At 58.2% G+C, this 27698-nt stretch overlaps 1 protein-coding gene across 1 annotated transcript in view; it reads right to left on the reverse strand.

The window, feature by feature from the left end:
- Window positions 1–4100: 4100 nt before the first annotated feature.
- Window positions 4101–27698, reverse strand: part of LOC117650796 (neuroendocrine convertase 2) — a gene marked incomplete at its 5' end in the record, with an annotated part of 35939 nt that continues 12341 nt past the window's right edge. Inside the window, 10 exons of the mRNA XM_034394398.1 lie at window positions 4101–6782; window positions 7263–7545; window positions 8163–8396; window positions 8992–9092; window positions 10669–10881; window positions 13258–13433; window positions 15200–15288; window positions 22270–22346; window positions 22420–22704; window positions 23012–23116. Of these exons, the coding sequence (XP_034250289.1) occupies window positions 6624–6782; window positions 7263–7545; window positions 8163–8396; window positions 8992–9092; window positions 10669–10881; window positions 13258–13433; window positions 15200–15288; window positions 22270–22346; window positions 22420–22704; window positions 23012–23116 (1722 nt within the window). The remainder of the gene's footprint in view (window positions 6783–7262; window positions 7546–8162; window positions 8397–8991; window positions 9093–10668; window positions 10882–13257; window positions 13434–15199; window positions 15289–22269; window positions 22347–22419; window positions 22705–23011; window positions 23117–27698) is intronic.

The following is a 27698-nucleotide window of genomic DNA, read 5'->3' on the forward strand; positions in this document are numbered from 1 at the left end:
CCACGAGCAACCAACTTTGTGCCCGGACAACTTCTGAAAACTTGCGCGCTGCGGCCGCTGAGGTCATTTTTGTGGCCTGGACAACAACGAGCGCGGTGGTGATGAGTTTGCAGCTCGAGCGGCGCCACCGCCTGCACTGCCAACAGGACGCGGAAGGCCCGGAAAGTGCACTAAACGCCTTAACGGGCCGCCCGTTCTCATTTGAAACGCGCCTCTTCGTACGGCTTCGCGCGCAGTGTCCGCTTTCAGGCGTCTTCGGCGCCTTTAGTTAGCACCCCTTTCCTCAGGTCGGCTGGTGGGGCTGGCGGGGCTGGCAGGGGGGGGGGGGGGAGGTGCTGGCGCAGAACTGGACAGTGAGCATCAGGTTTGCCGGCGAGGCAACCTGGCCGGGGCGGGCCGAACGACAAAAGGGTCGCCTCCTTTTTGGTTTTGATTGCGACGGGGAGGGCATCGGGCAGCCTCATTAAAGATGCCGAGCAGCCAGACCGTCTCTCTCGCACCGTGACGGCTCGGCCTGGCTCGGCCCATGAGTGCGACGGAGACGGAGCGACGAACGCCTCGTTCGGGATTCGTCTGGTGGCGCGCGGCAGCCGCGGCAGCGCACTGCTCTGTCTGCGTTTCCTCCCCAATTGGCGCCAATTACTGGATGGACGGCGCGGGGCGCGGCGGGGCGCGGTGGGGCTGAGCAGCTAGAAATTCGCAATCTCCTGCACGTCCGGTGCGGCTGAGCGGCTGGGCTGTTCTGTTTTGCACCACCAAATTGTATCAAGTTGTGGCCCCAACATTCGAGGCGAGGAGAGGAAATGCCAGAACGACACTGTGCCGCATTATTTATTTTTTTTAAACCCAGGAAGCCGGCGAACTGGACTGATTTGAGCAGCACCCCCTCGACGGCACACTGGTTTCCAGGAACGCAGGAAGCACGCCGAGCCTGTCCCACGTGCCTGGCGGCGAGTCAGGCTTGACAGCGGTCCGGAGGGCTCAGTCTGACTTGGCGAGGACTCAGGAGTGGGGAAAAAGGGAGGGGGGGGGGGGTCAGGCGCTGAGCACGGCAGATCGGGGGTTATTTATTCACCAGGAAAACACGGTGAAATAATTTTCGCTGCGAATGAAAATAGGCTACAAGGTCCAGCAGCCGACCGCACACCGCGACCGAGCCGTTTGAGACGCAAGCCCCCTCCTGCCCCCACGGTAAAAACGGTACCTGGTTTTTCCAGGAAGCCAATGGTAGAGACATAGGCGATTTCCAGGGAGTTCCTGGGTAAACCAGGAACCGTTTTTACCGTGCCGCTTTTCGCCACGCCACGCTTTACGCCCATTTCACTTCACAGGTAGGGCAGTTAAAATTGAAAGTCGAGCGGTGCCGTAGGACAGCGCGGCAGCGGCGCCTTGAGGCTGGCACGCTGGAGCCTCCAGCCAAGCTTCCAGCGCTTCCAGCCGACTGTCATTCAAGTCAGCGAGCACAAAGAGGAGAGGAATAAATTGACCATCTGGAGAGGGATGGTCCGGCTGCCGCCAGCCCCGCCAGCCTCGGCAGCCCTCCGCCGCCCTTCTTCCCTCAAACGACAAATATAAAAGAGTGATGCAAATCCGAGGCGGATCTGACAGCCGCGTTAGCCTTGGCGCTGGCCGCCCGCTGGATTTTGTTTCAGCAGCGGCGTATTATTACAAACTTTGCACGCATTTCTAATTGGACGGGCCGGATTGTGAGCCGCGGTGCGCCGCTGGAAAAAAGTCAACTAGGATCCACTTTTCCACCCCCCCCCCTTTCAACGTTTCGTTTCTGCATGAAAATTACACTTGAAAAGAGTCAGTGTTCCCTTAAAAATCTCATCATTAACGCCAACTTTCCTTCTTTTATTCAATGTCCAAGCAAGTAAACTGTTTTACTGTGCATACAAACTGTAAATTTGAAGTTCACACCGCGCCACGTCCGATTGGCACAAAGAAACAACCTACTCCTTCAGTTGCAATACCCCCCCCCCCTCCATTTTCAAATAAATATTATTGCAATGTTTTTACATGAAGTACCAAAAAAACCTGCTTTGTTTCAAAATGTTAGGAGTGATTTGACAAAAAGTGCGAAAATAACTTGGTCATTGCAGCCCAGGATGTGTTGAATTGCAAATATTGCAAACTATCAAAAAAGTTCTCAAAAAAAAATAGCAAGCGTTTTGCAGAATGAATGTCAGTGCATGACTAGTTTTTCTGGCTAAAGAATGGACCGACCAGCGCCGGCCAGGCGACCAGCACGAAGTCGCGAGGGTGCCCCAAGGGGGCGTTTTTAATGAGACGCGGGGCTCAACGTGCGCCAATAGAGCCGGCCGCCCCCTGGCCGCCCCCTGACCGCCTGGCCCGAGCACGCTGAGCACGCAGGCCGACAGGCGCCATTTTCACCCACTTGAATTCGCTGCTGCTGTTGTTGTCAAGATTAGGGCACTCAAAACAAACGAAACTCCTCAAAGTCATAGTAAACACCCCAACCACGGGGGGTTTTGTTTTGATGTTTCGTATTCTGTGATACGGAAGCAGTGTCAACTGGAGACGCTGCCTCGGGGCACACGGCAACGGCCACACCACTGGTTGTCACTCACCTGGTCTGTGGTCGCGCCTTCAACGCCTCGGCAACGCCTCGGCAACGGCTCGGCAGCGCCGGCAGCACGTGAGCGCCGTGGGGGTGCGGCGGGCGGCGCGGGTTAGACGAGCTGCCTTCCCAGACCGGGGTTCCAACGCCACTGGCGGGCCGCGCCGCGGCGGCAGGAAGGGGCGCGGCGGGGCCGCTGGGAGGGGAGGCCCGGAGGGGGAGGGGCTGGCGCCTGTCTGCAGCCTCCGTGGCGCCAGCGCGCCAGTCCCTGCAGGACGTGCGACCGAAAGGGAAGGTTGCTCGAAAACAACAACAACATGACCACCAGGCCGAAACAAAGGAAAACAAAGAAAATACAGGTTTGAAAATCAGTGAAAAAAGGACTATCTGCCATTTTGCCAAGTCCTGTCAAAATAAAAAAAATAAAGGCCATGAAAGAAACAATTCTAAGGTAGCTATAAGGCTACGTTGTGCCTGTAAGCATTATTTAAGGGACGGAAGCGGCTAGGCGCGGGAAAAACAGTATGTGATTTCCTTCATGAGACTTCATGAATTAAAATTGAATTTAAATGTTAAATTCAACATTTAAAGCGAAACAAATCTGAAGGAAATATATTTTAGTATCTGGTGGGAAGAAAGAGTGGACGGTAACGCCTATCTTTTAATGCAGTGAGTAGTGAATGTATCAATACTTGTTCTTCGACCTGACTTTTAACACGACGGAAAGAGAGGGAGGGAGAGAGAGAGAGAGGGGGGAGAGAGAGAGAGAGAGAGAGAGAGAGAGAGAGAGAGAGAGAGAGAGAGAGAGAGAGAGAGAGAGAGACTTCATCATTCAATTCGTTTCTATCCACCCCCAAGTTGTCTTCGAATCCACTCGCAAGTTGTCTGCGAATAAATGAATGCAAAGCTCTGGATTGCTGACAGTCCTGCTACGCTGTTGCGGGGAAGTGGGGATCCTTCCCGATGTTTGTGGTGTGACCTTTCTTTGAAGAGACACAACGCCATTGAGAGAAAGGGCAGGGAGGTACAGCTGCGCCGACATACCCCACGCTCCGAGTTCCGGCGTTCCGGCCGCCACCGCTACAGTGTGCCGGCGATACCCCGCGCCTCGGCGGCGACACTCCGTGCTGCGCGCTGCGCGACCCGCCGGCACGCCCCGCGACCGGCGTGAGCAAGTTCCAGATGCGAGCGCCTGCAAGACACTGGATAGGCCCGCCCGCAACACACGTAAGCTTGACGGGACTGTGTGTGTGTAAGGCGATTGCGATTGCGATTAATGGCTGGACCACAAATGATCGTCTGCCTTTTTCGGGCCCGCCCCGCCATGTCGGTGATTCACCAGCACGAGACGGGTCGTTCCTAATATGAGAGTAGTGGTTTTCTCGGTAGACCGGGTTCGCCCACAGAATCTGGGTATGTAGCGGGAGCAGCCGTTTGCGCTCAGAGGAGCATTGCGATTAACGACTCGACCACACATGATTTCCCGGGAGATGAAGCGTCGAAATAAAAAGAACCGTTTGTTTTACCTCTCTGAAGACAAATTTTATTAAATCAATTTTAAAATATATTTTAGTTCAATCTATATTACTCGACCACAATAGACGATCATTTTCTCTGTGAACAAAATAATACAATCACCACATATATTCTGTCGGCCCGATACGCAGCTACAGTAAAAAGGAATCCAGAAAGTAAGTTACTACTTCAGTATCACCAGTTCCAAAAAATAAATATGCGCTTTGTTCGATCAACGAACGTACCCGTCAAATCTCGCCTAACAACCGTCACTGTGCCACCCGCCTTAAACTACACGTGGGGAAAATAAATTTACAGGAAAATATTAACAGAATTTTTGACATAGCTATGCATTAGGAATCCTCTACAAAACAGTAACAGACCAAACATCAGATATTAGCACAATTTCTGCATCATATCAGTGTTTGGGCGAAAAAAGGTACATCGTTCCATTTCTCGTAAAAATTTTTCTCATTCGCAAATGCACCACTCACTAATACAAAAGTAAAGCCTCACAGGAACTGGATAGTCTGTTCAAGTGCAACGAAGCATAAACATCAAGATCGAGATCAAAAGTAATGGGAATCGTACCGACAGTCGCACTTCAATCTTAAAACTAAAATAAAATGGGGACAAAATGCTGCAGTACAGATCATCCTTTTAGCCACTTGTGCGTGGTACGTTACGTGGTTGTGCCCGAGCACTTCTTCAAGATATACTATCTAGTATCTAGTTAGCTCACGAAACGTTTGATCCAAATCTACAACGAAACAAAATAATACGTTTTAAAGCGAAGATCCAACTCTCTAGATTTCAAATGTATCACATTTCCGTTTCCATCTGATATAAAGTGTTTGACATCATTATAGTATGGAGAACAGAGACTCGAGCCTATATTATCCTAGTCATTAGCTCATATTCTCGACAACGCTGTCGCAAAAGGGTCCGCAAGAGTCACAACAAAAGTCGTCTTTCCCCAATATTTTTCACGATCAAACAAATCGTCCTGTCAAATTGTATAAGCAGTAGCTCTGGAATTGTACAAAACGCAACGACTTTTGTGGACATGCGCACCACAAGTGCGACGGCGCTCGGGTGCATTTCTTTCATATAGAAGCCAAGGCTTCGCCTTTGCAAAAGCTTCAAAAACGAGGGGAAGGGGTGCGTTTTGATTAGAGTAGAGGGAAAGTGTGAGCATGAAAGAAAAAAGCTTGGCTTACAATATGAAGGCACCAATGGGTCATGCACTCCTTTTCATTGCGTGAAACTGCATTCGTGCATGTACGCCAGTCACGTCTCATTGCAGTTTGTAATTAAATACAATCGTGGGCAGATTGTACCTAATTAGGTGGCCGGCGTCGGGATGCCTCATTTAGTTCCACGGAACGGCGCAAGGAGAAACTGAGCCGTTGGTGCAGAGAGAGGGAGAGACAGGGACAGCCACAGCAATCCCGTGGACCCGACGGGACTTGATTAATAATATCGTTATTCAGATAATCTTGGCTGGCATCAAATAGCGTTGTCCATCGTTCTTCGGCCTTCTCTCACCAGTGGTAAAATTTCCGAACATTAATTATTGTACTCTAATTTGAGATTATTTGTCTTAGAGCAGTGCGTTAGTAAGGAGTACGCCTCTGATATGTCGAATTACAATCAGCCCTTGCAAGACAAAGCAAAACAACCTTTTTTCGTGAAAAAGCGGCCTAGCTTGACCCGGTGAATCAATTGGTGGACACCAGCGGCGTCACAAGTGCAGCTACTAAGTCTAACATTGGTCTCTGCAATTTGCGCAATTTGCTTCATCGAATCAGGCTGGCTAAAAGCAAAGTGCACTCCTCTTCACAAGCATCTCTAATCTATACTCTCGCCCGGCTCTCTTTCAATTATCTTTCTCTGACATCGCGAAAGCAATTAAGAGGACAGTAGAGGCAACTGATACAATTACTAAACTAGGTTAAATGCGACACCGTCGCTGCGCCGGCGACTCAACTCCATTCCGAGACAAAAAGAAATAAAAGATTGACTTTTCCGGATCGCTAATAGAATTCGAGTCCGGCCCGACTTAAAATCAAGAACAGGGAGAGAGTTTAGAGACTAGTCTAGGCGTGCGCAGGTTCGCAGCGTGCGACCTAGCGGACCGGGAGAAGCGTTTCAATTCTTGCTCTAATTATGCAGGGAACACGGGAAGGGAATGTGAGTGACGGAAACGCGGGGCAACTGTTGGTCGTTTTGGTAGGGGCTCAATCAAAGCCAAGAGTTGCCCCGCCTGTCCGTTGTTAGCTGTCATATGAGTAGTATAAAGTTGCTTCTTCTTTCCTTGTTCACTGTCCAGATGCCCCGTACAGGTCAGCCAACACAACCTACTGGTCTAAATGACTACATCCGAAGTCGGCCAGGCCAGATTTTGCTGGAAAGGGTGTGGTATCAAACAAGCGCCTTGTTCGCCTGGCCCGGCCGTTCCGAATCCCAACTTGGTGCTGACGCCGGCCCTCGAGTCTGGACAGTGAGCCTTCTAAGCAACACTTCATGCTTTGCGCTCCTCGTGCGCTTTCTTGACGATGGCGAGCTTGGAGTGCGGGTCGGTGACCGGCAGCCCCACGTACGGCGGGTCCCTGGTGCCGTGCAGCATCAGCGTCCACTCACGGATGAAGCCGTGCTGCGGCATCTGGGAGTTGAAGCTTGCCTGCAAACACAGAACGTCACATCAGTTCACTCAGGAAGAACGGAATCGTCAGAGAGAGAGGTGGCTGTGAGCTGCAAGAAATGGATTTTCCGGACAGTTTGAGCTAAAACAGAACAATAACTTGAGCGTATTCTTTTCCAATCTCCTCACGAACACGCTGTCATTTTAGGACTTAAAGAATGATTCTGTGCGAGCGTTAGCTTCTGCTGTTCAATAGTCGCGAAGAAGGTAACTCATGCACATGATCGTCAAATGCGCCCCGATGAAACGTCCAAAGCGATTTGGCGCCATACACACTAAATGGTTATGTTAATTCTCTTTGTAAACTAAATATGACTTCTTGCTTATGTACAAATTAGTATATAAACTCGGTGCAACCGTTGAAATCCTTCAGCAGGAAATATTTTCCCTTATTTACGAATTAAAATTGTACATAACTTACACCCGCATTAATTTGACAATAGTTAGTGTGCTGCTCACCTCGAGCAACCAAGTGCCGTGGGGGTCCTCGCCCCAGGTGTGGGTGGTCATGAAGGGCCACTTGGTGAAGCCGTCCCGGTGGTCGTCGTCGTTGGCACGCTTGCTGAGGATCATGGACCGCGTGCCCATGGGGGAGGTGAGGAAGAGCTCCACGTCGCCGCGGCGGGTCGAGTTGAGGGAGATGACGGCCTGCACGTGCTCCAGGTAGCGCACCTTGGTGTCGGTGCCGGCACAGGCGTCGGTGGTGATCTTCATCAGCACGGAACGGTCGCTCGGGATTTCCCTGCAAACCGCGTCCAGTCCATCAAAACAAGTTGGTCATTAGTTTGACGTCAGCTGAAAATAAAGCTGGGCAAGGCTGTCTGTCGAACACCACGCAGCATTTCACCTTGCGAGTGTACGCCGTTGGATCTGCAATTCAAATTACTTTAAGGAACTGATGTTTGTTTAATTAGAAGCATCTCGCTATACTGTCTCAAAGAGGAAGAGGGCGTGGTTTGGCAGAAAAAGAGCAAAGTGAAATCATGAGAGGCCAAAGCGAAAATTGAATGGCTCAAGCAGGTCTCCTCGCATTGGAAACTCAACGAGGTCACAACATTTAGTATTGGTCCCCGGCGCGGTATCTGCAATGCAAAGTGGCAAACTTCCACCCGCCGCCTTAGTCTCGTTGAGCCTCGCCAAATTTGTGAATTGCAAATGTCGCGCTACGTAGTATCATGAAAAACGTCTCGGGAGCTGCTTCACTTAATAACCCGGTGCTCCTAACAGGTGGCGCGCCCTCCCGGGAAGCGGCTAAAATGCCTCTGAAGCGACAGCGAAAAGAGTGCGGGAGCAGCACTGCCAAAAACATCACATCAAACGAAAATTTCCCGTATGAAGGCGAACGGCGTTCGTACTCACAAGGAAGTGTGGACGGCGCCGCCCTCACAGTGGTAGCGCGCAGGCACGGTGCGCCACTGCTTGGCCAGCGCCACGATGGCGCCTGCGTCCAGCACGCCGAAGCCGAACAGATGGTTGAACTCGAGACCCACGCCGTTCATGGTCCAGTGGAAGCGGTTCTTGGCGTCGTACAGGGAGTTGCGCTTCGAGGTGAGCACGGTCAGGTGCTGGATGTCGCGCCACGTGAGCTGGGGGCTGCACAAACACCAACAACGTGACCATCTCGGACGTAATCTGACTTCAACTTCGTTTCGGCGGGACTCTGGTGTCTGGGTCACGCGGCGCCCGTCCGTCCTCGGCGCCGAAATCTCATTACATGGCGTCTGAGAAGTGGGGCAGTATCATCATTTTGAAACGCGAGAGTACTGGCCAGGCCGCCGGGCCCAGAGCGTATGTTTCGCTCTGGCTCTATTTCTCATCAGTTGTTTTCCAAGAAAGGCAGAAACTATTTTTAAAACGCCAGTTTTGCAACTTGAGCGCAGAAAGTCATCACTCATGACGAACATTTTCACGTGGCTGGAGCTAGGCCAATCTAAAACTTTGGCACCCCAGGCACTGTCTTTGCTTCCAGTTCCCCTGACATGGATGAAGTCCCACCGATTTCCAGGCAAATTGGCATCGAGATTTCCGGCACTGACTCCTATATTTATCAGTGTTTTGTCACGGGAAGCCCTTACTGCGACGTCACAGGGCGTCTCGTAACAGCCATCGCGCTGGCCGAGGCACGGAGCCCCGCAGTGCCGGGCGTTAATTGCCCCGCCAGAAAGGTGTTGTCCTTTCAAGTACTCACTTGGCCTCCAGAGCCAGGGCGAACACTCCAGCGGCCTCCGGGGCGGCGGCCGAGGTCCCGGAATGGGTGGTGGTGCACTTCCCGTACAAGTCCGTGGTGGCCTGAAACGACACGAGGAATATGACACAGGGCTGGCTTACGAGTCCTTTGGTGGGCGATACGGCTTCGGCGAGCGGGATTGTGTTTTCCGTCTGCTGTCAGCTTGATCGAAATGGAAATGGAAGCCGGCCAGTTTCAGCCAGCAGGACAAACAACCAACACAAAAAAAATAACGCCACAAAAAAATCATCTCCCCTGTACAGTAACTGAGTAAGCTCTCGCTACTTTTTCTTCGCATGCTCTGGGGCTGCCCTGCCGCCAAGTCTTAATACAGCAAACTTTGTAAATTTAAGTCTAGCGGTTTTTCACCTCAAAGTTTCTTCGCAAGAACTAGCCCAGGGCGACCCAGCAGGCCCCATTGTTCCTTGCGAGGCCCAGCGATGCCGAACGACGCACAGCGACGCCCACCCGCCAAGGCGGTGCCGCGGTGCCATCAATTGCTCTTCATTACGCGCAGTGGAAGGAGAAATGTTTGCGAAATAAAGTGGAGTGCAAACAGGCCAGCGGGGTGATTCTGCACTCGGCAAAAGGAGAGCCCTCCCCTCCCCCATTCGATCCTCAGCGCCGCAATTTCACCGCCCGCCGTGTCGCCCAAGTTTGGCCGATTTGCATAAAGCCGTCCCCATATGGCGACCGCGGCGTCCATGCCGTGGTGGCGTGACGTCATACAAGCCGACACTCCAAGGCGGTGCGGCCCGGCCCCCTGCGTCTGGGGCGCCAGATGGTGGCGCTCCTTGCAGGCCCCTGGAGGCCCACCCGCCGGCCAGCCAGCCAGCCAGCCAGCCTGGGGCTGCCGGGGGCTGGGGCTGGCGAGGACTGACCGGGGTGGGCTTGGAGTCGGCTTGGAGGGCCAGAGCAGACTGGTGCCGCGCGGGGGTTCTCTGTCTCTCTCCGCGGCACTTGTGGGGCGTCCTTGTGAGTGCGAGAGAGACAGACCGGCGGGGCCCGCTCAGGGCCTAACGCGTATTGTCCGCGAGAAAGCACTTGGCAGCCCCAGCAGCCGCAGCAGGTATTGCCGCCAGGCTTGCCGCCAGGCCGCGTCCAGCCGGAACAGCAGCCACTTGGAACTCGGAACTCCGAGACACAAAGGATGACGTCAACCCCGACGCGGCGCGTACAGACTAGCGCCGACGACCCCCAGTCCGCTTCGACGTCGAGGGCTTCTCCAGATGCTAATGCGCCGCAGAGGCTTGCGGCCAGGTTGCCCTACACCCAGCCAGGCTGTGTCGATCGGTGCGGTACCGCATGCTGACAAAAAGTGGCCCAAAATACCCCGCTGTGATGTGGCCCTGCAGCGACCTAAAAAGGCGCTATCGGGGCCGATGTCTGCCCCGGTTGGCTGGTTGGCGGGAAGCCTGGCGGGCAACCACACGGAACAAGGGATAAAGAGGTCAGTGCGACGAGCTCGCCAAGGCAGGCCGGTCCGCCTGCTGTCCAATGAACCCAAATTGGTACAGAGCAGCAGCGAACAAGAAGGCGCTGATTTGATGCGCCCCAGTTGCACGGTGCATCGTCGCTCTGTTTCTCTCGCACCGACGCGCGACGCTCCATGAGTGCGAAAGAGACAGAGTGACTCACCACGCCGGTGTTGGGGTCCTTGGCGCCGTTGGAGAAGGTGGAGGCCAGGGTGGAGGAGCAGCTCTCGTCGTAGTGCGCGTTCTGGCCGTCGTTGATGGCCGAGTTGATGGACACCGTCCACATGGACGCGGCGTAGCCGTCGCAGTTGCAGTCGTCGTCCTCGCCGCCGTCGCCGCTCGCCCACACGTAGATGTTGCCCAGCCCGTTGCGGCCCTGCAACACCAGTCACACGTTGTAGCAGCCCCAACACAGTACACTGTAACACGCAGTGGCGCCGAGAGTGGTGCAGTCCCGCGAGGCAGCGAGGCGGCGAGGCACTCGGAGGGGCGGTGTAGCGTGTGTCGTCCGGCCGGACACGGCCGCGTCGGCTGCGTAGACCGCGTGGGCAGCGTGGCCGGGGATAGGCTTAGACCGCCAAACCTGATTACTCAGAGAGCCCTTGCCGCACTGCCATGGAGGGCGTGGCAGGGCGTGGCAGGGCGTGGCAGGGCGTGGCAGGGCGTGGCAGGGCGTGGCAGGGCGTGGCAGGGCGTGGCAGGGCGTGGCAGGGCGTGGCAGGGCGTGGCAGGGCGTGGCAGGGCGTGGCAGGGCGTGGCAGGGCGTGGCAGGGCGTGGCAGGGCGTGGCAGGGCGTGGCAGGGCGTGGCAGGGCGTGGCAGGGCGTGGCAGGGCGTGGCACGGCGAGGCGGCGCGGAGGCGGCGGGCCAAACGCTCGGGCCGCGGTGTTTGAACCAGAGGCTCTGCATGGAACGACACGCTGCCAACAGCCCCACCTCATCACCGAGTGTACGCGGCGAGGCATGAATCCCTCCCTCCACCATCCCAGGGGTTCCAGCTGCCACAAAAAAAAAAGTGGCAACCAGTGCAGTGGCCGTTTCCGTTCTCTGAAATGGGCGCTTGGATTCCGTGTCTACCCCCAGTCGTTTAGTTCCGGGCGACAAAAAGGGACGAGTGAGCCTCGGGCAGTCTCGACGAGGCCCTTTTGCCTTTTTGCAGTGGCGGCGGGACATGGCTTTCGAATCTCGCCGCCATGGCGCGCCAGTCCCAGCTGTCCAAACTTCCCGCGGCATGGACCTTGGCGAGGACGCGGACCATGAGACACTGTGCTTCCCCTCCGCTTCCCCTCGCCCGGCCCGAATGTTTGATTTCGTCCCAACCGGTGAGCTCCGGGCAACAGCGTGTGGGCGCCGGTCGCGCGACAGCGCTGCGAGCGAGCGAAGGCTGCTCCGTCCGAAGCAAAACGAAAAAAAAAAAAAAACAACCGGACAGAGAAGGGCTGCGCTTTTGAAAGCAGCGCGAGCCACGACGTGCAAGGCGCGCCTGCAGCGTCCGCGACGGATTCCATCGAAGCGAAATGAAAAAAGTTACGAGGACCCTGCCAACAAGCCCGGCTGTGGCTGAGGCGTGGACATGTTGAAAGGGGAGAAAGAGGGAGGGGGGAGCCTCTCCCAGTGTCAAGCCCGAGAATTCCAATTCCGATTTTTCCTAATTAGCAACGTGATTGGATCCGGCGTGGCGTGGCGTGGCGCCATGGCGGCTGGCTGAGCCAACAAAAAGGATACTGTGAGGCGGCGCCCCTTTCAGACTATGATTCTATTCAGCGGGACCAGCCCCCGCCTTTCTCTATGACAATACGGCGTCGCGGATGCGGGTTCGGTTCGCGCTGCTCGGAAGCCCCCGTGCGACCGGGCACGAACTAGTCGTTAGTTCGAACCGGAGCGGCTGCACGGCTCATGGCTCCCCTGGCTCCCGTTAGGCGGGGTGATGGGGTGTGGGGACCGGAGCCGCCGCCGCGGCAAGCCTGCCCGCCGGGCCCAGCCTCCCAGCCTCCTGCGTAGAGACCTCAGCAGGGGGTCCCTCCGGGGTGCATCCGGGCAGCCAGGTGAAAAAGACTCTCTCTCTCTCTCTCTCTCTCTCTCTCTCTCTCTCTCTCTCTCTCTCTCTCTCTCTCTCTCTCTCTCTCTCTATCTTTCTTGTACGCACACAACACACGCACAGACACACACACACAAACACCTACACATACAAGGATGAGCTGGAGTTGCCAGTAAGCCGTTACCTCGCCTCACCGCCGCCGTTGCGTCTGTTTCTTTTCTCCTGTTCTGTTCGGAGAAGGGGGAGGGGTCTCGACCTTCTTCGACGAACTTCCAGTCCCTCCTCATCCCCCCCGGAAGACACCGAAATATACTGATCCGAGCACACTCTGGAAACTGCGTGAGTCAAAATCTCTTCACCCCTCCCCCCGATAAAAAGAAAGAAATACCGTTGCCGGCCGTGAAAGGTATTGTCATGTAAAATAACCACGTTGGGGAGCTTACCAGCCGGTAAAGGGACGAGAAAACTTCGACTCGCCGTCTAAAGCCTTCCCAGAAAGTGGGTGCGCATTTTTAAACCCTACACGTTTTTGCCGCATTTGCTTTGGCAGAGGTCACTTAGCAAAGCTGCGGTCACAAAATATCGAAAACCTCTCAACGTTGTGATTTTTCGGGATCACCAGCCAGCCACAGACATAAAGTTGGTCAACGGAGTGATCGATTCTCGGGAAGGGAAAGATGTTAGCTGGCTTTGGGCGGTTCCCTGCGGTGCCTACCTCGTTGACGCCGCGCACGATGGCCCGCATGGTGGCGTTGCGAGGCCCGTCCACCGTCTTGCCGTCGTCCGTGGGCCCCCAGGAAGCCGAGTAGATGTCGATGAGGTTGGGCTCGTGGCCCATGGAGTTGGCCTCGATCAGGTCCGTCATGTAGGGCTGGTCCAGCATGCGGATGCCTGCGGCAAAGGTCAGCACACAGAGTTGTTGAGGAAGCACACATCCGCTGCCAAGGTTGCTCACTCGCACTGTGAATGACGAGTGAGAGGATTCAGACATCTGTCTCGCTCCCACTTGGTGCGTTCCTCCCCTCTGAAGCAGTGGCGTGCGCAGGGGGGGGGGGGGGGGGGGGGGGTCAGGGGGGTCATGACCCCCCCCCCCTTTGGCCACTAGACAGCCGCCTGGAAGGTAGGCAAATTGCGTCACTTTCCCCCTGTAAGTAGGCAAAAAGCATGGCCTGACCCCCCCCTTTCTAAATTTCTGCGCACGCCACTGCTCTGAAGTGGCATCAACATGTCTCAGCAGTGTACCTTCTACCTTCATAAAATGCCGTTTCTCATTATTCCCCGAGGTTGGTATTGGTTCCTTTGGACCGCGCGCGTGCTGTGGACGAGGAAGTGTTGGCAGGCACGCTGTCAAAAGAGCAGCCTCGCTTTGAGTACACAGTAAATGTCTTACGGTGAAAGGCTGCACCAACATATTATGGTGGAGATTTTCTCCATAATACCAACGAAATTCGTCAAAATATCTATAAGGTACAGTGAATTCTCAATGGTATGTTACGAAGTCAGCTGCACCACCATAATATGGAACATTTTCACCATAATATGGAGAATCTTCACTGTAGAACATTTAGAGTGTACACACGGGGCTTTGAGCAGCGGCTCGGCCCTTGATACCCGGCCGCTGTTCGCTCACAAAGGGGCCGCCATCAAAGAGGAGGCGGCGGAGCGGGACGAAAGCGAAGCCCGAAAACGCGTCTTTGGCCGATACTTGCTCGCCGGACAGAAAAGCGGTGCCGGTGAAATAACAAGTGACGTAACTTTGTGTAGGGCGCAGCTAGGGTGGTCGGACACGTCAGGCGGGCGCCTAGCGTTGCGTTCGCAAACAAGAAACTGAGTTGGCTACTCCCGCGTTAACGAGCGCGCTCGCGCCCTGCGTGCTTGAAGCAAGTGTCGTGCCGCGAGTCTTTCGTGGAGCGGTTTCACGGTGTGGGTAACTCGTTCGTCCGGCGGCCCACCCGAACGCGGGAAAAGGGCAGCCCGCTGATGCCGCAAGGCGTGATGGAGTCCTTCCTTCGAAACCCCACACTGCTGCCACTCGGCCCTCACGCCTCGCGTCTCGCAGGGCTGCAAGGCTGCGCAGGGCTGCGCAGGGCTGCGCCTACCCACCAGGGGCTCCTGTCATAAAAGAGACGTACGTGTGTGGTTGGCGCCATATGGTCACACGCACACACATGCACTCGCACTCAGTCACTCACGACAAAACACACACACACACACTCTCTCTCACACACACACACTCTCTCTCTCTCTCTCTCTCTCTCTCACACACACACACACACACACAATCCAGGCGGCGAGAAAGGGTGTGCAAGAGCGGAGCAGCGGGTACCCCGCGTGACGCACTTTCGCGAGGATCGATAGAAACGAACTTTCAAAACCGCTTTTTCATCTTTTTCCATCGTTGTAGAGGAGCGCGAGCTCTTTATTTTTCGCGTCTCGTTTTTTTGCGGCGCCCCGCCGTACCGCTCCACCATAAAATCCCGACCCGCCTGCGGTGCCATTCGCGCGCATTCGCGCGCATTCGCGGGACCACCACGGCCGGGCCGCGGTCGCGCGTTCATTCCGAATCGCTGATTGCGTGGATTTGCCGAAAAGGCGGCCCGGAAATGGTGCGGCGGCGCGCTGCGGCGGTGGTCTGCAAGAGAGAGAGAGACGCTCACCTGCCACCTTGGAGTCGTAGGCCACGCCCACGCCGCAGACGTCGTTGTCGCGCGCGGCGGACACCTCGCCGGCGCACCGCGTGCCGTGGCTGCAACACACCAAGCGATAAGGCGTCAGGCGGAGCAGGGCTGTCGCTCTGCGCACCTGGAATATCACACAGAGGGGACCGAGTGTGGGACGAGAGACAAAGAGGGGGCCGAGTGTGGGACAGAAGACAGAGAGGGGACTTAGTGTGGGACAGAGAGAGAGACAACCGAGTGTGGGACGAAAGACAATGAGGGGACCGCGCGTAGGACGCGCGACAAAGAGGCAGGAGCCGAGTGGGACTGAATATGCGTCGGCGAGGGATGCGATATCAGGTGTCTTCACGGTGGACCGTGCCGGTGTCGGCGTGTAAGTGTACCCCCCGACCCAGAGTACCCCCGGGTACACAACGCCTAGGGCCAAAGTACCCTGGGGTACATAACGACTAGGTTAAATGTACCCAGGGGTACAATTCGCCTAGGTGCCAGGCGAATTGTACCCCGGGCACAATGCGGCTAGGCGAAATGTACCCCGGGGTACATTTTGCCTAGGCTTAATTGTATCCCCCGCCGGCCGGAGGAAGATGCACGTCGCCTAGGCGCAATGCACCCCCCCCGGTACAAAGAGCCTAGGCGAGGAGTATCCCCTGGGCCCGGGCCCGGAGGGGGATACAATAAGCCTAGGCGCAATGCACCCCCCCCGGATAAAAAAATCGAAAAAAAAAAGAAAAAAAAAAGGGGGCCCTTCTCCCACCTCCGCACACAGGTCGGAGGGCCGCCTGCAACTTCGGTGGATCGGGGGAACCGGTGCTTTACAGGCGGCGACCCCGGGGGTTCTCGTCTGTATAGGGGCCCGGGCTTGAAGGGCGGGTTTGACAGTCTCTCTCTGCCTTGAGAGCCTTTGCTTTTCGCGGGGTGGTCTGTACCAAATGTACACCCGCTGTCCGGCGCTCTCTACCAAACATACAGCTTTTTTAAAGGGCCAGCTTCAAAGGACTTATCATCTCCTCCCGACGAATCAAGGAGGACCCACCCGCGACCAATTACGGGGGCTGGATTGACGGATCAAATACTCCGTCGCTCCAGTGCCGAGGCCAACCCGCCGAAGCGCAGTTGCTTTTTAGACACCCCAGCGGAGTGGCCAGGTGAATGTGACTCTGACCACTACGCTATCAAGCTTGTACGTCTGGCGTCGTGTTGGACGACGGGTTTGAGTTGCAGTGGAAGGAAGCCAGTCGAAAAATGTAGTGAAATGATGGGAGTCGATCCCAGGACCCTACTGCCGGGACCGCACGACTTTTGCCGCTCGCCCACCAGGGCCCATGACGAGTAGAGCGGCGTGAGGCGGGCTCTTGACGCGACAGAATGGACCGACCCCGGGCAAAATTTCACAAGAAGTTTGGGGAGTCGAACCGCCGACCTCAGCACGGAGAAGCGACGCCTCTACTCCCTAGACCACCACGGCACATGCAGTTTTTTGGCTGAAGTCACGGTTTTCAACCACACTGGGCGAGGCAGTAAAATTAAATGTTAATGTTTTTTAGGAATCGAACCCCCCACGTGTGGGACTGTTCTACACGGCCCCCGCTCTGATGGCCTCGAACCGTTCCACAAAAGAAAGGAAATCGAAAAAAAAAATTTTAGATGCCGGTATTCGAACACCGCACTGTGCAAATTTACAGACGTTCGATCGCATTTGCACAGTGCGGTGTTCGAATACCGGCATCTCAAATTTTTTTTTTTGATTTCCTTTTTTTTGTGGAACGGTTTGAGGCCATCAGAGCGGAGCCGTGTAGAACAGTCCCACACGTCGGGGGTTCGATTCCTAACAAACATTAACATTTAATTTTACTGCCTCGCCCAGTGTGGCTGAAAACCGTGACTTCAGCCAACAAAAATGCGTGTGCCCTGGTGGTCTAGGGAGTAGAGGCGTCGCTTCTCCGTGCTGAGGTCGGCGGGGTTTGACTCCCCAAACTTCTTGTGAAATTTTGACCGGGTCGGTCCATTTCTGTCGCGTCAAGAGCCCGCCTCACGCCGCTCTATCGTCATGGGCCGTGGTGGGCGAGCGGCAAAAGTCGTGCGGTCCCGGCAAATAGGGTCCTGGGATCGACTCCCATCATTTCACTACATTTTTCGACTGGCTTCCTTCCACTGCAACTCAAACCCGTCGTCCAACACGACGCCAGACGTACAAGCTTGATAGCGTAGTGGTCAGAGTCACATTCACCTGGCCACTCCGCTGGGGTGTCTAAAAAGCAACTGCGCTTCGGGGGGTTTGGGCCCCGGCACTGGAGCGACGGAGTATTTGATCCGTCAATCCAGCCACCCGTAATTGGTCGCGGGGGGGTCCTCCTTGATTCGTCGGGGGGAGATGATAAGTCCCTTTTAAGCTGGCCCTTAAACAAGCTGTATGTTTGGTAGAGAGCGCCGGACAGCGGGTGTACATTTGGTACAGACCACCCCCCGAAAAGCAAAGGCTCTCAAGGCAGAGAGAGACTGTCAAACCCGCCCTTCAAGCCCGGCCCATATACAGACGAGAACCCCTGGGGTCGCCGCCTGTAAAGCACCGGTTCCCCCGATCCACCGAAGTTGCAGGCGGCCCTCCGACCTGTGTGCGGAGGTGGGAGAAGGGCCCCCCTTTTTTTCTTCTTTTTTTTTCGATTTTTGTATCCGGGGGGGGATGCATTGCGCCTAGGCTTATTGTATCCCCCTCCGGCCGGCCGAGGGGATACTCCTCGCCTAGGCTCTTTGTATCCGGGGGGGATGCATTGCGCCTAGGCGACGTGCATCTTCCTCCGGCCGGCGGGGGATACAATAAGCCTAGGCAAAATGTACCCCGGGGTACATTTCGCCTAGCCGCATTGTGCCCGGGGTACAATTCACCTGGCACCTAGGCGAATTGTACCCCTGGGTACATTGAACCTAGTCGTCATGTACCCCAGGGTACTATGGCCCTAGGCGTTGTGTACCCGGGGGTACTCTGCGCCGACGGGTACAGTTCGCCTCCTACACCGGCAAAGCCGCTGGAGGCTCGCACACCGACGGGCACACTGACGGGCCTGGCCGGCCTTGCCCAGTGACACGTGGCGGCGGCTGGGCAGCACTGCCAGTGGCGCTGCCACTCGGCGCGCGGCTTTTCATCAGCGTGATCGCGCGCCACTCCAAGAAGTGCGCAGCCGTGAGGCGAAGACGGCGGAAGACGGCCCGCCGCGTCCAAGTGGCCTCGCCGCCAAAGTTGAGCGGCTCTCGACCTAACTCGCGTGATGAAAATGCCGGGGAGAACGAGAGCAATAAGCTGTTTTGGCCGAGGTGGCCGCGCCGCGCTGCGCTGCGCAGTGGAGGGGTCGCCGAGGCGCTGCCCATGACAGCCTTCTCGGGCCGATTCCAGGGGCCTCTCTCTCTCTCTCCTACTCACGGGGCGTGCCCGATGGGTGCGAGAGAGGCAGGCCGCCGCTCGGAAGCAGCCTGCTTGCTGATGAGATCATGGCCCGGCTGGCGCTCAGCTCGCTGCAACACAATTTCCAGAGCTGCCGGCTGGGCCGGGCTGGGCAGCCCCCTCCCCCTTTTTCCCTTGTTGGCGTCTGATTCATCGACACCGCCCCAAGCAGGCCCAGCAGGCCCAGCGGCCCGTGACCCTACTTAGGCACCGCGGGGGATCTTGGAGGATCTGCGGGCCAGGCGGGCCACGTGCGGGTCGGGGCAGGGTCTTGATCCGGGATCTGCGGGGAGGGGCCGGGCGGTGCGGACGCGCGGTGGGGCCCACTGGTGGGGCCCAGCGAGCATGCTCGGAGCATGCCGCCATGGCGCGCCATCGAACCACCGCCGCCGCCCTCCAGCCATCGGCAACGCGTTTCCAGGGCCGTGGAGCTGAACAACGCCGCCTCATGCTTCGACGTCTGGCAGCCGCGCGTCGACGAGTTGTTTGTCGTTTCAAACATTGTTCGGTGATTCCGGGGGAACCGCGGGAAGTTACTGCTTCGCTTCCCTGTTCAAAGAGGCCTTTCGCGCGAACTTCTTGTGTTGTTCTAGAGCACTGCCCGGCGGGGCGCACTGACGACGGGCAGTGCCGCCTTACGTTTACGTCACCCGGCGCCTTACGTAAACCTGACTGCGCGAGCACAGTCCGCAGCAGGAAAGGAGGCTGTCTACGGTCCAGGGAGGAGGGAGGGGCGGTGCGGCCGCCGTAACGTAGCAAGGCGTGTCAAGGCGCGCCGGTAAACAACAGGACAGTCACTCGATCCTACGCTCCAACCCCAGGGGTCTCAAACTGGCGGAAGACCGCGGGCCGCACCGGGAGAAAAGAGAGAGATGGGAGATCAGGCGAGTAGGCCGGGGAGGTGTGAAATCGGCGCTGACCGGCGCTGGCTTTGCTCGCCTTCGTCCAAACGAAGCGAGCACATCGTCCATCTCTCTTGCTCTCACTGACTCCTATGGGAAAGACAAGGATAGATGCCAGCGGGCGACACACCGGGCTCGAACCGGCGGCCCGGCGGCGATGAGCCAGCGCTCTGCTGCCTCGGCTCACGTCGGCCGCGCGAGCACACTGTCTGTCCTCGTCCCTCCCATATAACCGTGGGAGTGCAAGAGAGACAGCCTCACTGCCGGCCGCTCGACACATTCGACAGCACGGAGACGAGCCAGCCGCCGTCGCCGGCCCGGCCTGGACTTGTGTCTCTCGCCTACCTTTCCCATTGCGGCCCGCTGCGGGCCGCACTGCGGCCCGAGCAGCGCCTGAGCGGCCCGCGGGCCGCGTGTCTGAGACCCCTGTCCAACCCAAATGATCCCGAGCTGCGACTAACAAGACACCTAGCGTCACGTGCGCTGGGAGGGCTGGGGGTGTGCCACCTCTCGGAGCCTCTCGCTCACAACCAGCACCGGATGCCAACGCCATCTCTCTCCAGCAGGTCCTGTCCTGGCCCCGGGCCGTCTGAAACCGCCTGTTTTTGCCGAAGCTGGGCGTCAAATGTCGAGAGACAGGGCGGGTTCTTGGAAACCACTGAAGAAATGTGACGCAAGGCCCGGAAGTTACGCAACCGAGTCAACACTGAGGAAAGCCAAACAAGTATCGAGTCGCTGCTGTTGGCGTCGGAGTACCGCGAGTGCGCGCTTCCGGGGCGAAGCGCTGCGAAGCGCTGCGGGCCTCACAGTGTGCGGCTGAATAACCATGCGCCAGCCATGCCACTTCCGCAGGACTTACTGCCAGACAGCACGGCGTCAGCGCGGAAGAGAGGAGGGTGTGGGGCGGGGCGGGGCGGGGCGCCGACCTGTCCTGTCGCATCTCCAGGACGGGAGAGGAAATTAAAGTGGGAGGCGTGGAGTGGCGTGGCTGGTCCACGCACTGTGCCACAGCCCCGGCATGGCTCTTGGGGGAAGTCGGAAACCGAACTGGAAGCAGCAGTGTTTCTCGGTGCTTCGGGACAACAGAGAGTGCTGTCAGCAGATTGCAGGCCCCTCGGTCCCCGGGCGCTCCAGCTAGCCAATTCAGAAGATGGGTGACTGCGACGAAAACCCCGCTCGGGTGCCGCAGAAACCGGTCAGCCGTAGTTTCCCCGCAAAATGTCTCCCTGCGCCTCGCAGGTTAAAAAAAGACCAATCTCCCGTCGTTTGACGTTTGGACTCCGCGGCTCTGCCTAATCCCTCTTGAAGAAGGCTCAGGGCAAAGTGGAGTTGACACACGCGTCAACGCACGGCGACTGACGCGACTCTAAACCGGTAATTCTTCGTATGAAAGGGGAAAAGGAGGGGGTTTCCCCTGGCTTCACCCGGTGACCTTGGCAACTGCACGGGGCACTGGGAGGAAGGGGTGAAGAGACACGACAGCGGCCGAGGCAGCGCGGGGCAGCCCGAGGCGGCCCGAGGCAGCCGGGTTCTGAATAAGTAACCCTAACTGGGGTTGCCCCTCAAGGCGCGCCAGCCGAGCGATTCAGGAAGGTCGCTTCGTCTCTGTCGCACTCACGGGGCTCTCCGTGAGGGTGCGAGGGGGATAGAGCGACTAACCGCTTTTCGGAATCACTCCGGCCAGACAGAGCCCCCTCTCTCGGATCCTGATAATTGCTGAATGAACCAAGTTACTCGCCACTCAGCCCCCTAATTTCGGGGGGCTTTACCGCCCAGAGGCTCGAGGGGACTCTTTTGCACTCGCTGGAAAATTGACAGGCCTGGCTTTGACTTCGGCCGTGGTGTGGGCAGTGAGATGTGGAGGGGTATGGGGGGGGGGATTTGTCCAACCTCCTTCTCTCCACAACGGAGTTGTATACGCCACTCTCTTAAAAATTTGGTTTAAAATAAAATTTAAAAAAATTGACCCTACGACCCTAGCCAGGTTTGATTCGCTCCGCACTCTTAGCCTTCAGAAAAGAGCGAAGAAATTGCGGGACTCGAACTACCAACCTCGTTGTTGCGTGTCAACGCCTCTACGCTCTCGCCTGCCACCGACTGTGAGGTACTGTTTTTATTTTCCTAAAAACTTTTCGCGCGGAATTCAACAGTGCGTATCCCCCTGAACGTGCCGACCGTGCCGAACTATCCGATTGATTGGGCGGCACAATTTACAGTGGCAGTGCAAACAGGCCGGCCCGCTCGTGGTGTTTGCATTTCGGAGAGCGCTACGTGTGTGGCACTACTGCGAGCGCGACGCAAAGAGGATTTCTGTCGCCCACTGCCCGCCTCGACAAACCCTGTTTTTCGGGCAATGCAAACGGAACAACACAGTTGTGACCAAAACAAAAGACACAACAATATTTGTTGTTCCTGAGGACCGGGCAGTCCACCAAGAAGCATCCTGTGCTGGGTAGCTCTAGGCGACGCCACGGCAGAATGGTGTTTGTTTCAATTCATTCCGTTCCATTCTTTGTCACACACAAACATTTTTACTCGGACATGACGTCACACCCGTGAATAAAGGTGAAAACCCACGTAGGCGCGTACGGTCGGACAAAGCGTTCATGCCTGATTGCTTGCGGCACGGGCCCCGACGCCCCGACGGGCCGGGACACCACTTCGCTCTACAGACAGTCAGTCCCCGTCCCGTTGAATCGAAGCCTCACCTGTTAAACCAATCGTCCGTGTAGCGTGGGTAGGGGAACGGGTCGTTGCTGCTGAAGTCGTAGCTCGCCCTCGCGTTCTGCAGACAGAGACGCAAAGTCACTCTCGGGAAGCGCGTTTGAGGGCCTCGGCATGAGGGTCACGGTACTCACGTAGTTGAACTTGAGGTCGGGGTGCATGTAGTCCACGCCGTCGTCCATGATGGCGGTCGTCACGTTCTTGCCCGTGATGCCCTGCGCCCATGCCGCCTCCACGTTCAGGTCCAGCTTGGGCTTGCCGCCGTTCTGGCCCGTGTTCTTGAGGTACCACTGGAAGCTGAAGTAGGGGTCCGTGGGGTCCTGCGAGGGCCGGAGGGGCCCCACCAGCGACTCCACCTTGAAGGGCTTGTAGCCGCGCTTGACGCGCAGGAAGCCCGGCTGCTGGGCCGCGTGCTTCACCTGCAAGCGGGGATGTTTTCAAAACAGGAAAGTGCTGGAAAACCTCCCGCCAGTGTACTGCACAAAGGAGTCTCTGGCATTGCTCCGCGCGCGCACGGGCCTCCAGGGCTCGCTCCAGGGAGTGCTGGCCGAGTCTCCGCATTGAGGGTACTTGGACCGCCCCCGGTTTCAAGTCACAAAATGTGACACTGCCAGTGCGCAACCCGCGGAATACATTCCATCGACATTGAGAGTGTCTCTCGGCGGCTATGGCTCTCGGCCAGACTCCGGCGAAACGCGGAAAAGTTGGCAAAAGTACGTCACTCACCAAGGGGTCGACCTTGAGCTTCCTGGTGTGGGGCACGGAGCGCTTGGTGCGTGCCGGGGCCAGAGAGGGGTGCACGAAGTGGAACTCGTTGTGGGAGCCCAGGACCTGTGGACGCAAAACAAGCACAGGGCGTGAGACACTGGGACACACAGACAGCCAGATGTTTTCCCTCTTTCCCTGCCGCAACACAGTGGGCCCGCGTCTCCCCGAGCGTCTTTCCCTGGGCGAAGGCGAAGGCGCCGCTCCTCTTTTTAAGGAGGACGCGACTTTGCATGACAAAGGCAGCGTGATGAGGGAGCGGGCTTCTCCTCAAGGCTCTCCAATTCATCTGCAGCCCCCCCTCCTCCTTTTTCGTCCGGACACCACGCCGATGGCGCACGCGTCCCTTCTCCTCCCTGCTAATGACCTTTGTTCACACGCGTCATAATCGTCGCATAACTCAGGCCGCGCTGACCGCACCAATCAGCCTGCCCCCCGCCCCGCCCCGCCGCGCCGCGCCCCGCCCCACCCCGGGCTCGGGGTGTAGTGTAGGGTGTCGCGGCGCCCCTCGCCCGGGCTCGCCGCGGCCCGGCCCAAAAGCGCGCAGTTGGCGGCGCGGCACGGGGCAGTTACGGCCATCGCACGGCGAGCGACCACCACCATAAATCTGGCGGACGCAAACGGGGCAGTCGGACACGCTCTTCATTGTGTGTGTGTGTGTGTGTGTGTGTGTGTGTGTGTGTGTGTGTGTGAGTGAGTGTGTGTGTCTGAGAGAGAGAGAGAGAGAGAGAGAGAGAGAGAGAGTGCGCGCGCGTGTGTGTAGGGATGTGTGTGTGTGTGTGTGTGTGCATGGGCTAATATCAAAGCGACCCGGGTCTGCGTTGGAGAGAGAGAGAGAGAGAGAGAGAGAGAGAGAGAGGGAGAGAGAGAGAGAGAGAGAGAGAGGATCAAACGACATGAATGATCGTCGTCCCCTCATTATTTCTCCCTCTGAATGCCGAATGCGCGGACTTCGGTCGAGCGTCCGAAAATGTGGCTTGTCACTATCGCTCTCTCGCTCCCCCCTGCGGGCCGCCTCGTGCGTGCGACAGAGAGACAGAACGGCACTTTCGCCGCGTGGACCTCGCAGCCTCCGGGCCCCGCGCTGGGGCTGAGGGCCGCGCGCTTGGGCCCCGCTCGGCCCCGCTCGGCCCCGCTACGAGCCCGTCGCTGTCTCTGATGGGGAGTCTCTCTCTCTCTCTCTCCAGCAGGTATGTGGCAAGCGGGCCGAGGGTGCCGAGGGCGGCAATCTCGCTGCCCTCATGATACCCGTGATGAGCGAGCTGCGGCGCTTTTCCTCGTCAGCCAGCAGCCGAGCCGCACAATGGCGCGCCCCGCCCGCATTCCCACAAGGACCTTCTGAGAGCGACTCTTTGCGCGGTGCACGCACGAGTGCCTCGCATGTGTGCCGCGCACACTGTGTGTCTGTCTCTGTCGCATTCGCGGGGTCGGTCCGCAGCGGCGAGAGAGAGAGAGAGAGAGAGAGAGAGAGAGAGAGAGAGAACGACGAGGCGTTTCTCCGGAATCACTCGGCAGGGGCACGAGTGCGCATATACGAGTGCCTCGAAGGGCCGGGGGAAAGAAAGGTCCGCCTCGGCACCGGGACTGTCGATTTAGTGTGTAGGTGTGTGTGTGTGTGTGTGTGCGTGTGTGTGCGTGTTTCCGAGTGGGTGCGCGGCGCGCGTGCATTGATCGCATGTCGTTTCGTGCGCCGCCTATTCGCCCTGCTCTGCCCATTGTGTTCCGAGTTTGAACAACAGCGCGCAGCTGCGGGAACCAAAGCGTCATTGTTTCGGAGACTTCCGAGCGCACATATTTATTCTCCCGGATGGATGATGATCCGTGGACGTCCAGATGGCCGCTAGCTAGTTGGGGCCCGGTTGGGCTGCTGCCGCGTTGCTGCGTCACCGTGCGTCACGCAGTGGACCACAGCAGGCGGGAGTGTTTGTTGTTGGCCGGAGAGAGGGACAGAGGTAGAAGAGGGAGGGAGAACGGACAATATTAAAAATTCCTGGACGCGCTGCGTGCCGCACCTTGTTGTTCAAACTATGGGGCCTGTATGTGGCCGTGGTGGGCGGGAGGCAGGGGCCGACAGTGGCTCAGATAATAGTGGACCGGGCGGGGGGTGGGGGTGGCGCGGGGGGCGGCGTGGCGGGGGCGGCGCGGCGGGGGCGGCGCGGCGGGGGCGGCGCGGCGGGGCGGCGCGGCGGGGGCGGCGCGGCGGGGGCGGCGCGGCGGGCGGCGCGGCGGGGCGGCGTGAGGTTGGCCCCGCCACACCTCACGGGCCTTGCCTTGCCTGCCTTGCCCAGCCTGCCCACTGTGCCGCAGCGGGCGGCCGGGCTTCGGGCCGGGCTTCGGGCCGGGCGGCCCGCACTAGATAATTCCCCCATTGCGCTCCGCTCCAGGTCGGGTCGGGCGAGTGTGAAGTGGCGGAGTTAGGTCCACCCCGACAGCCTCCTCCAGCCGCCGCGCACAGTGGGTCAGAAGACCGGTGGAGGCGGTCAAAATCCCGGACGCGTTTTGTGCTCCAGGGTCGCTAAACAGGACTCGAACAGAACGTGTGACCCCACTTATGGATTCCTCGTTCGAAGAGCTATCCATTGGTGGGGTCACACGCGCGGTTCGAGGCCTGTTTAGCGACTGTGGAGCTCAAAACGCATCTAGAGTTTCGGCCGCCCCCACCGGCCTTCTGGCCCACTGTGCCACGCGGGGGGTCGCCAGCGCAGCATTTCGTGTTGGCAATAAAACCGTGGCCGTTTATCGAGCTCCCCCGAAGGGCGGCACGGTGCGTCTCGGTCGAGGTCCCGGCGAAATCGCCGACCGCGCCAAAAGCAGCGCAGCCCTCGCGCAGCGTGAGAGTGAGCCCCGCACGGCCACGGCCCGGCCAGCCACTCCGTCTCTGTCGCACTCGTGGGGCGCTCCGCGGGCTCCGCGGGGGTGCAAAAGAGACAAAGCGACGAGACGACGCTTCGGAATCGCTCGGCAGGGCCCCTGCAGGGGCGTGGCGCTCGGCGTGGCGGCGTGGTGAAGCGGGGCTCGCTGACGTGGGGTGTGGCGGCCCGGCGGCCCGTCGGGCTGGCGGGGCAGGGGTTGCCATATGGCGGTCGCTCCTTTCTTGGAGACAACCTTGGGCAGCGGGGCGGCGCGGGGCGGCGCGTGGTGGGGGCGCACGAGGTGAACACCGTGTTGACAGCGTGCGGGCAGTGTGCCTGCCTTCGGCCCGTGCGAACGACGGGCCGGGATTTTGAAGGGCAAGCAATATGCCAAAGCAGGCAGCGTTGCATTCTTTCCACCGCGGTGGATTTTCAGGCTGCTGAAAACACACACGCGCTGCTCTCGCGAGCCGAACGAGAACCAATTGGGAAGAGAGCTAGCTGTGATGTGCGACTCGGCTTCCGTTTCATCTCGTTTCCGGCGGATGGGGGCGAGGGACGCTGTCCAGCGGGAGCGCCGGGCAGCACACGACCGAACTGGAGCGAACCGCCAAAGGGACTCCGGCTGTTTTGCTGCTTCGGGGCCTTCAGGGGCTTCAGGGTGACAAGAACAAGCGTGGCGCGCACACTGTAGCGAGGCGGCTCCTCTCCAGGCACCTCTTCCGGTCGCGCTGAGCTGCCAACGCTCGTGACTCACATTGCCCGGAGCCAGCTGAGGACGTATCCTGGGCCCTGCGCGACGCGACGCGCACGCACACGAGCGCGCGCACACCTACGCGCACAGGAAATTGCTGAGATACGCTATCGCGTTCTCCATCACGGGGCCATTTCCTTATCGAGGGACTCGTCTGGCCGTCGCTCGGCCCGGACGGCCCGGCTCGCCAGATCGATTTGTTTAGTGTGTACAGTAGTGTCGCGGACTACTGGAGAGGATGCTGTTGAAGCTGCCGTGCGCTGCGCTCGGCTGCGCTGGCGCTGCCTGCCCTAGCCCTGACCACCACCACCTTCGACCCGGAAGGCCTCGGCCGATCCTTTGAGGCCTTGATTGAGGCATGTATGCACGAGAGGCAGCTGGGTTCCCTGGGCCGTCCCGGGTGCGCCCTTTGGCACTGCACTGTGGAATCCGGATTCCTGCGGCTGCCTTGCCGTATGTCGCCAGGAGGCCCAAGAGGCGCCTTGGAACCAGGAACTGCACTGCGGAATCCGGATTCCTGCGGCAGCCTTGCCGTATGGCGCCAGGAGGCCCAAGAGCCGCCTTGGATCCAGGAACTGCACTGTGGAATCCGGATTCCTGCGGCAGCCTCGCCCTACGGCGCCCAGAGGCCTAGGAAGCGCGCCCACGGCCGCGCCGCCCAGCGGCGCTGGGTGTCGAAGCAACTGGTAGGGCAGCCCCCATTGGAATGCTTCGATGCCAGCGGGCCACGGCGGCGCCACGGCCCGCCCCGCAAGCCCCACCCACCCAGTGGGCCACCCTCGCGTTCACGGCCACGTGGAGCGGAGCCAGGCCATCGACGCGGGCACAAAGAGAGCACCGAGACTCACGTGTACATATCGGCGGTCGCATTCAGCCCGACAGCACGGAGGCTTATTTGGAACAGGGCTTGGACCCTATCCCAACCCATTGCCGCCAATTGCCGACATCCGGCTTTTTTTTAAACAGCATCTACATTAAAAATGTGTTTTTGACGCCTTTTTGGCGGACACAATAAAGCCGTCCCCATGAAAACACTTTCTTA

The sequence above is a fragment of the Thrips palmi genome, unplaced genomic scaffold (assembly GCF_012932325.1).
Source record: "Thrips palmi isolate BJ-2018 unplaced genomic scaffold, TpBJ-2018v1 HiC_scaffold_5, whole genome shotgun sequence".
NCBI classification, from domain to species: Eukaryota; Metazoa; Arthropoda; class Insecta; order Thysanoptera; family Thripidae; genus Thrips; species Thrips palmi.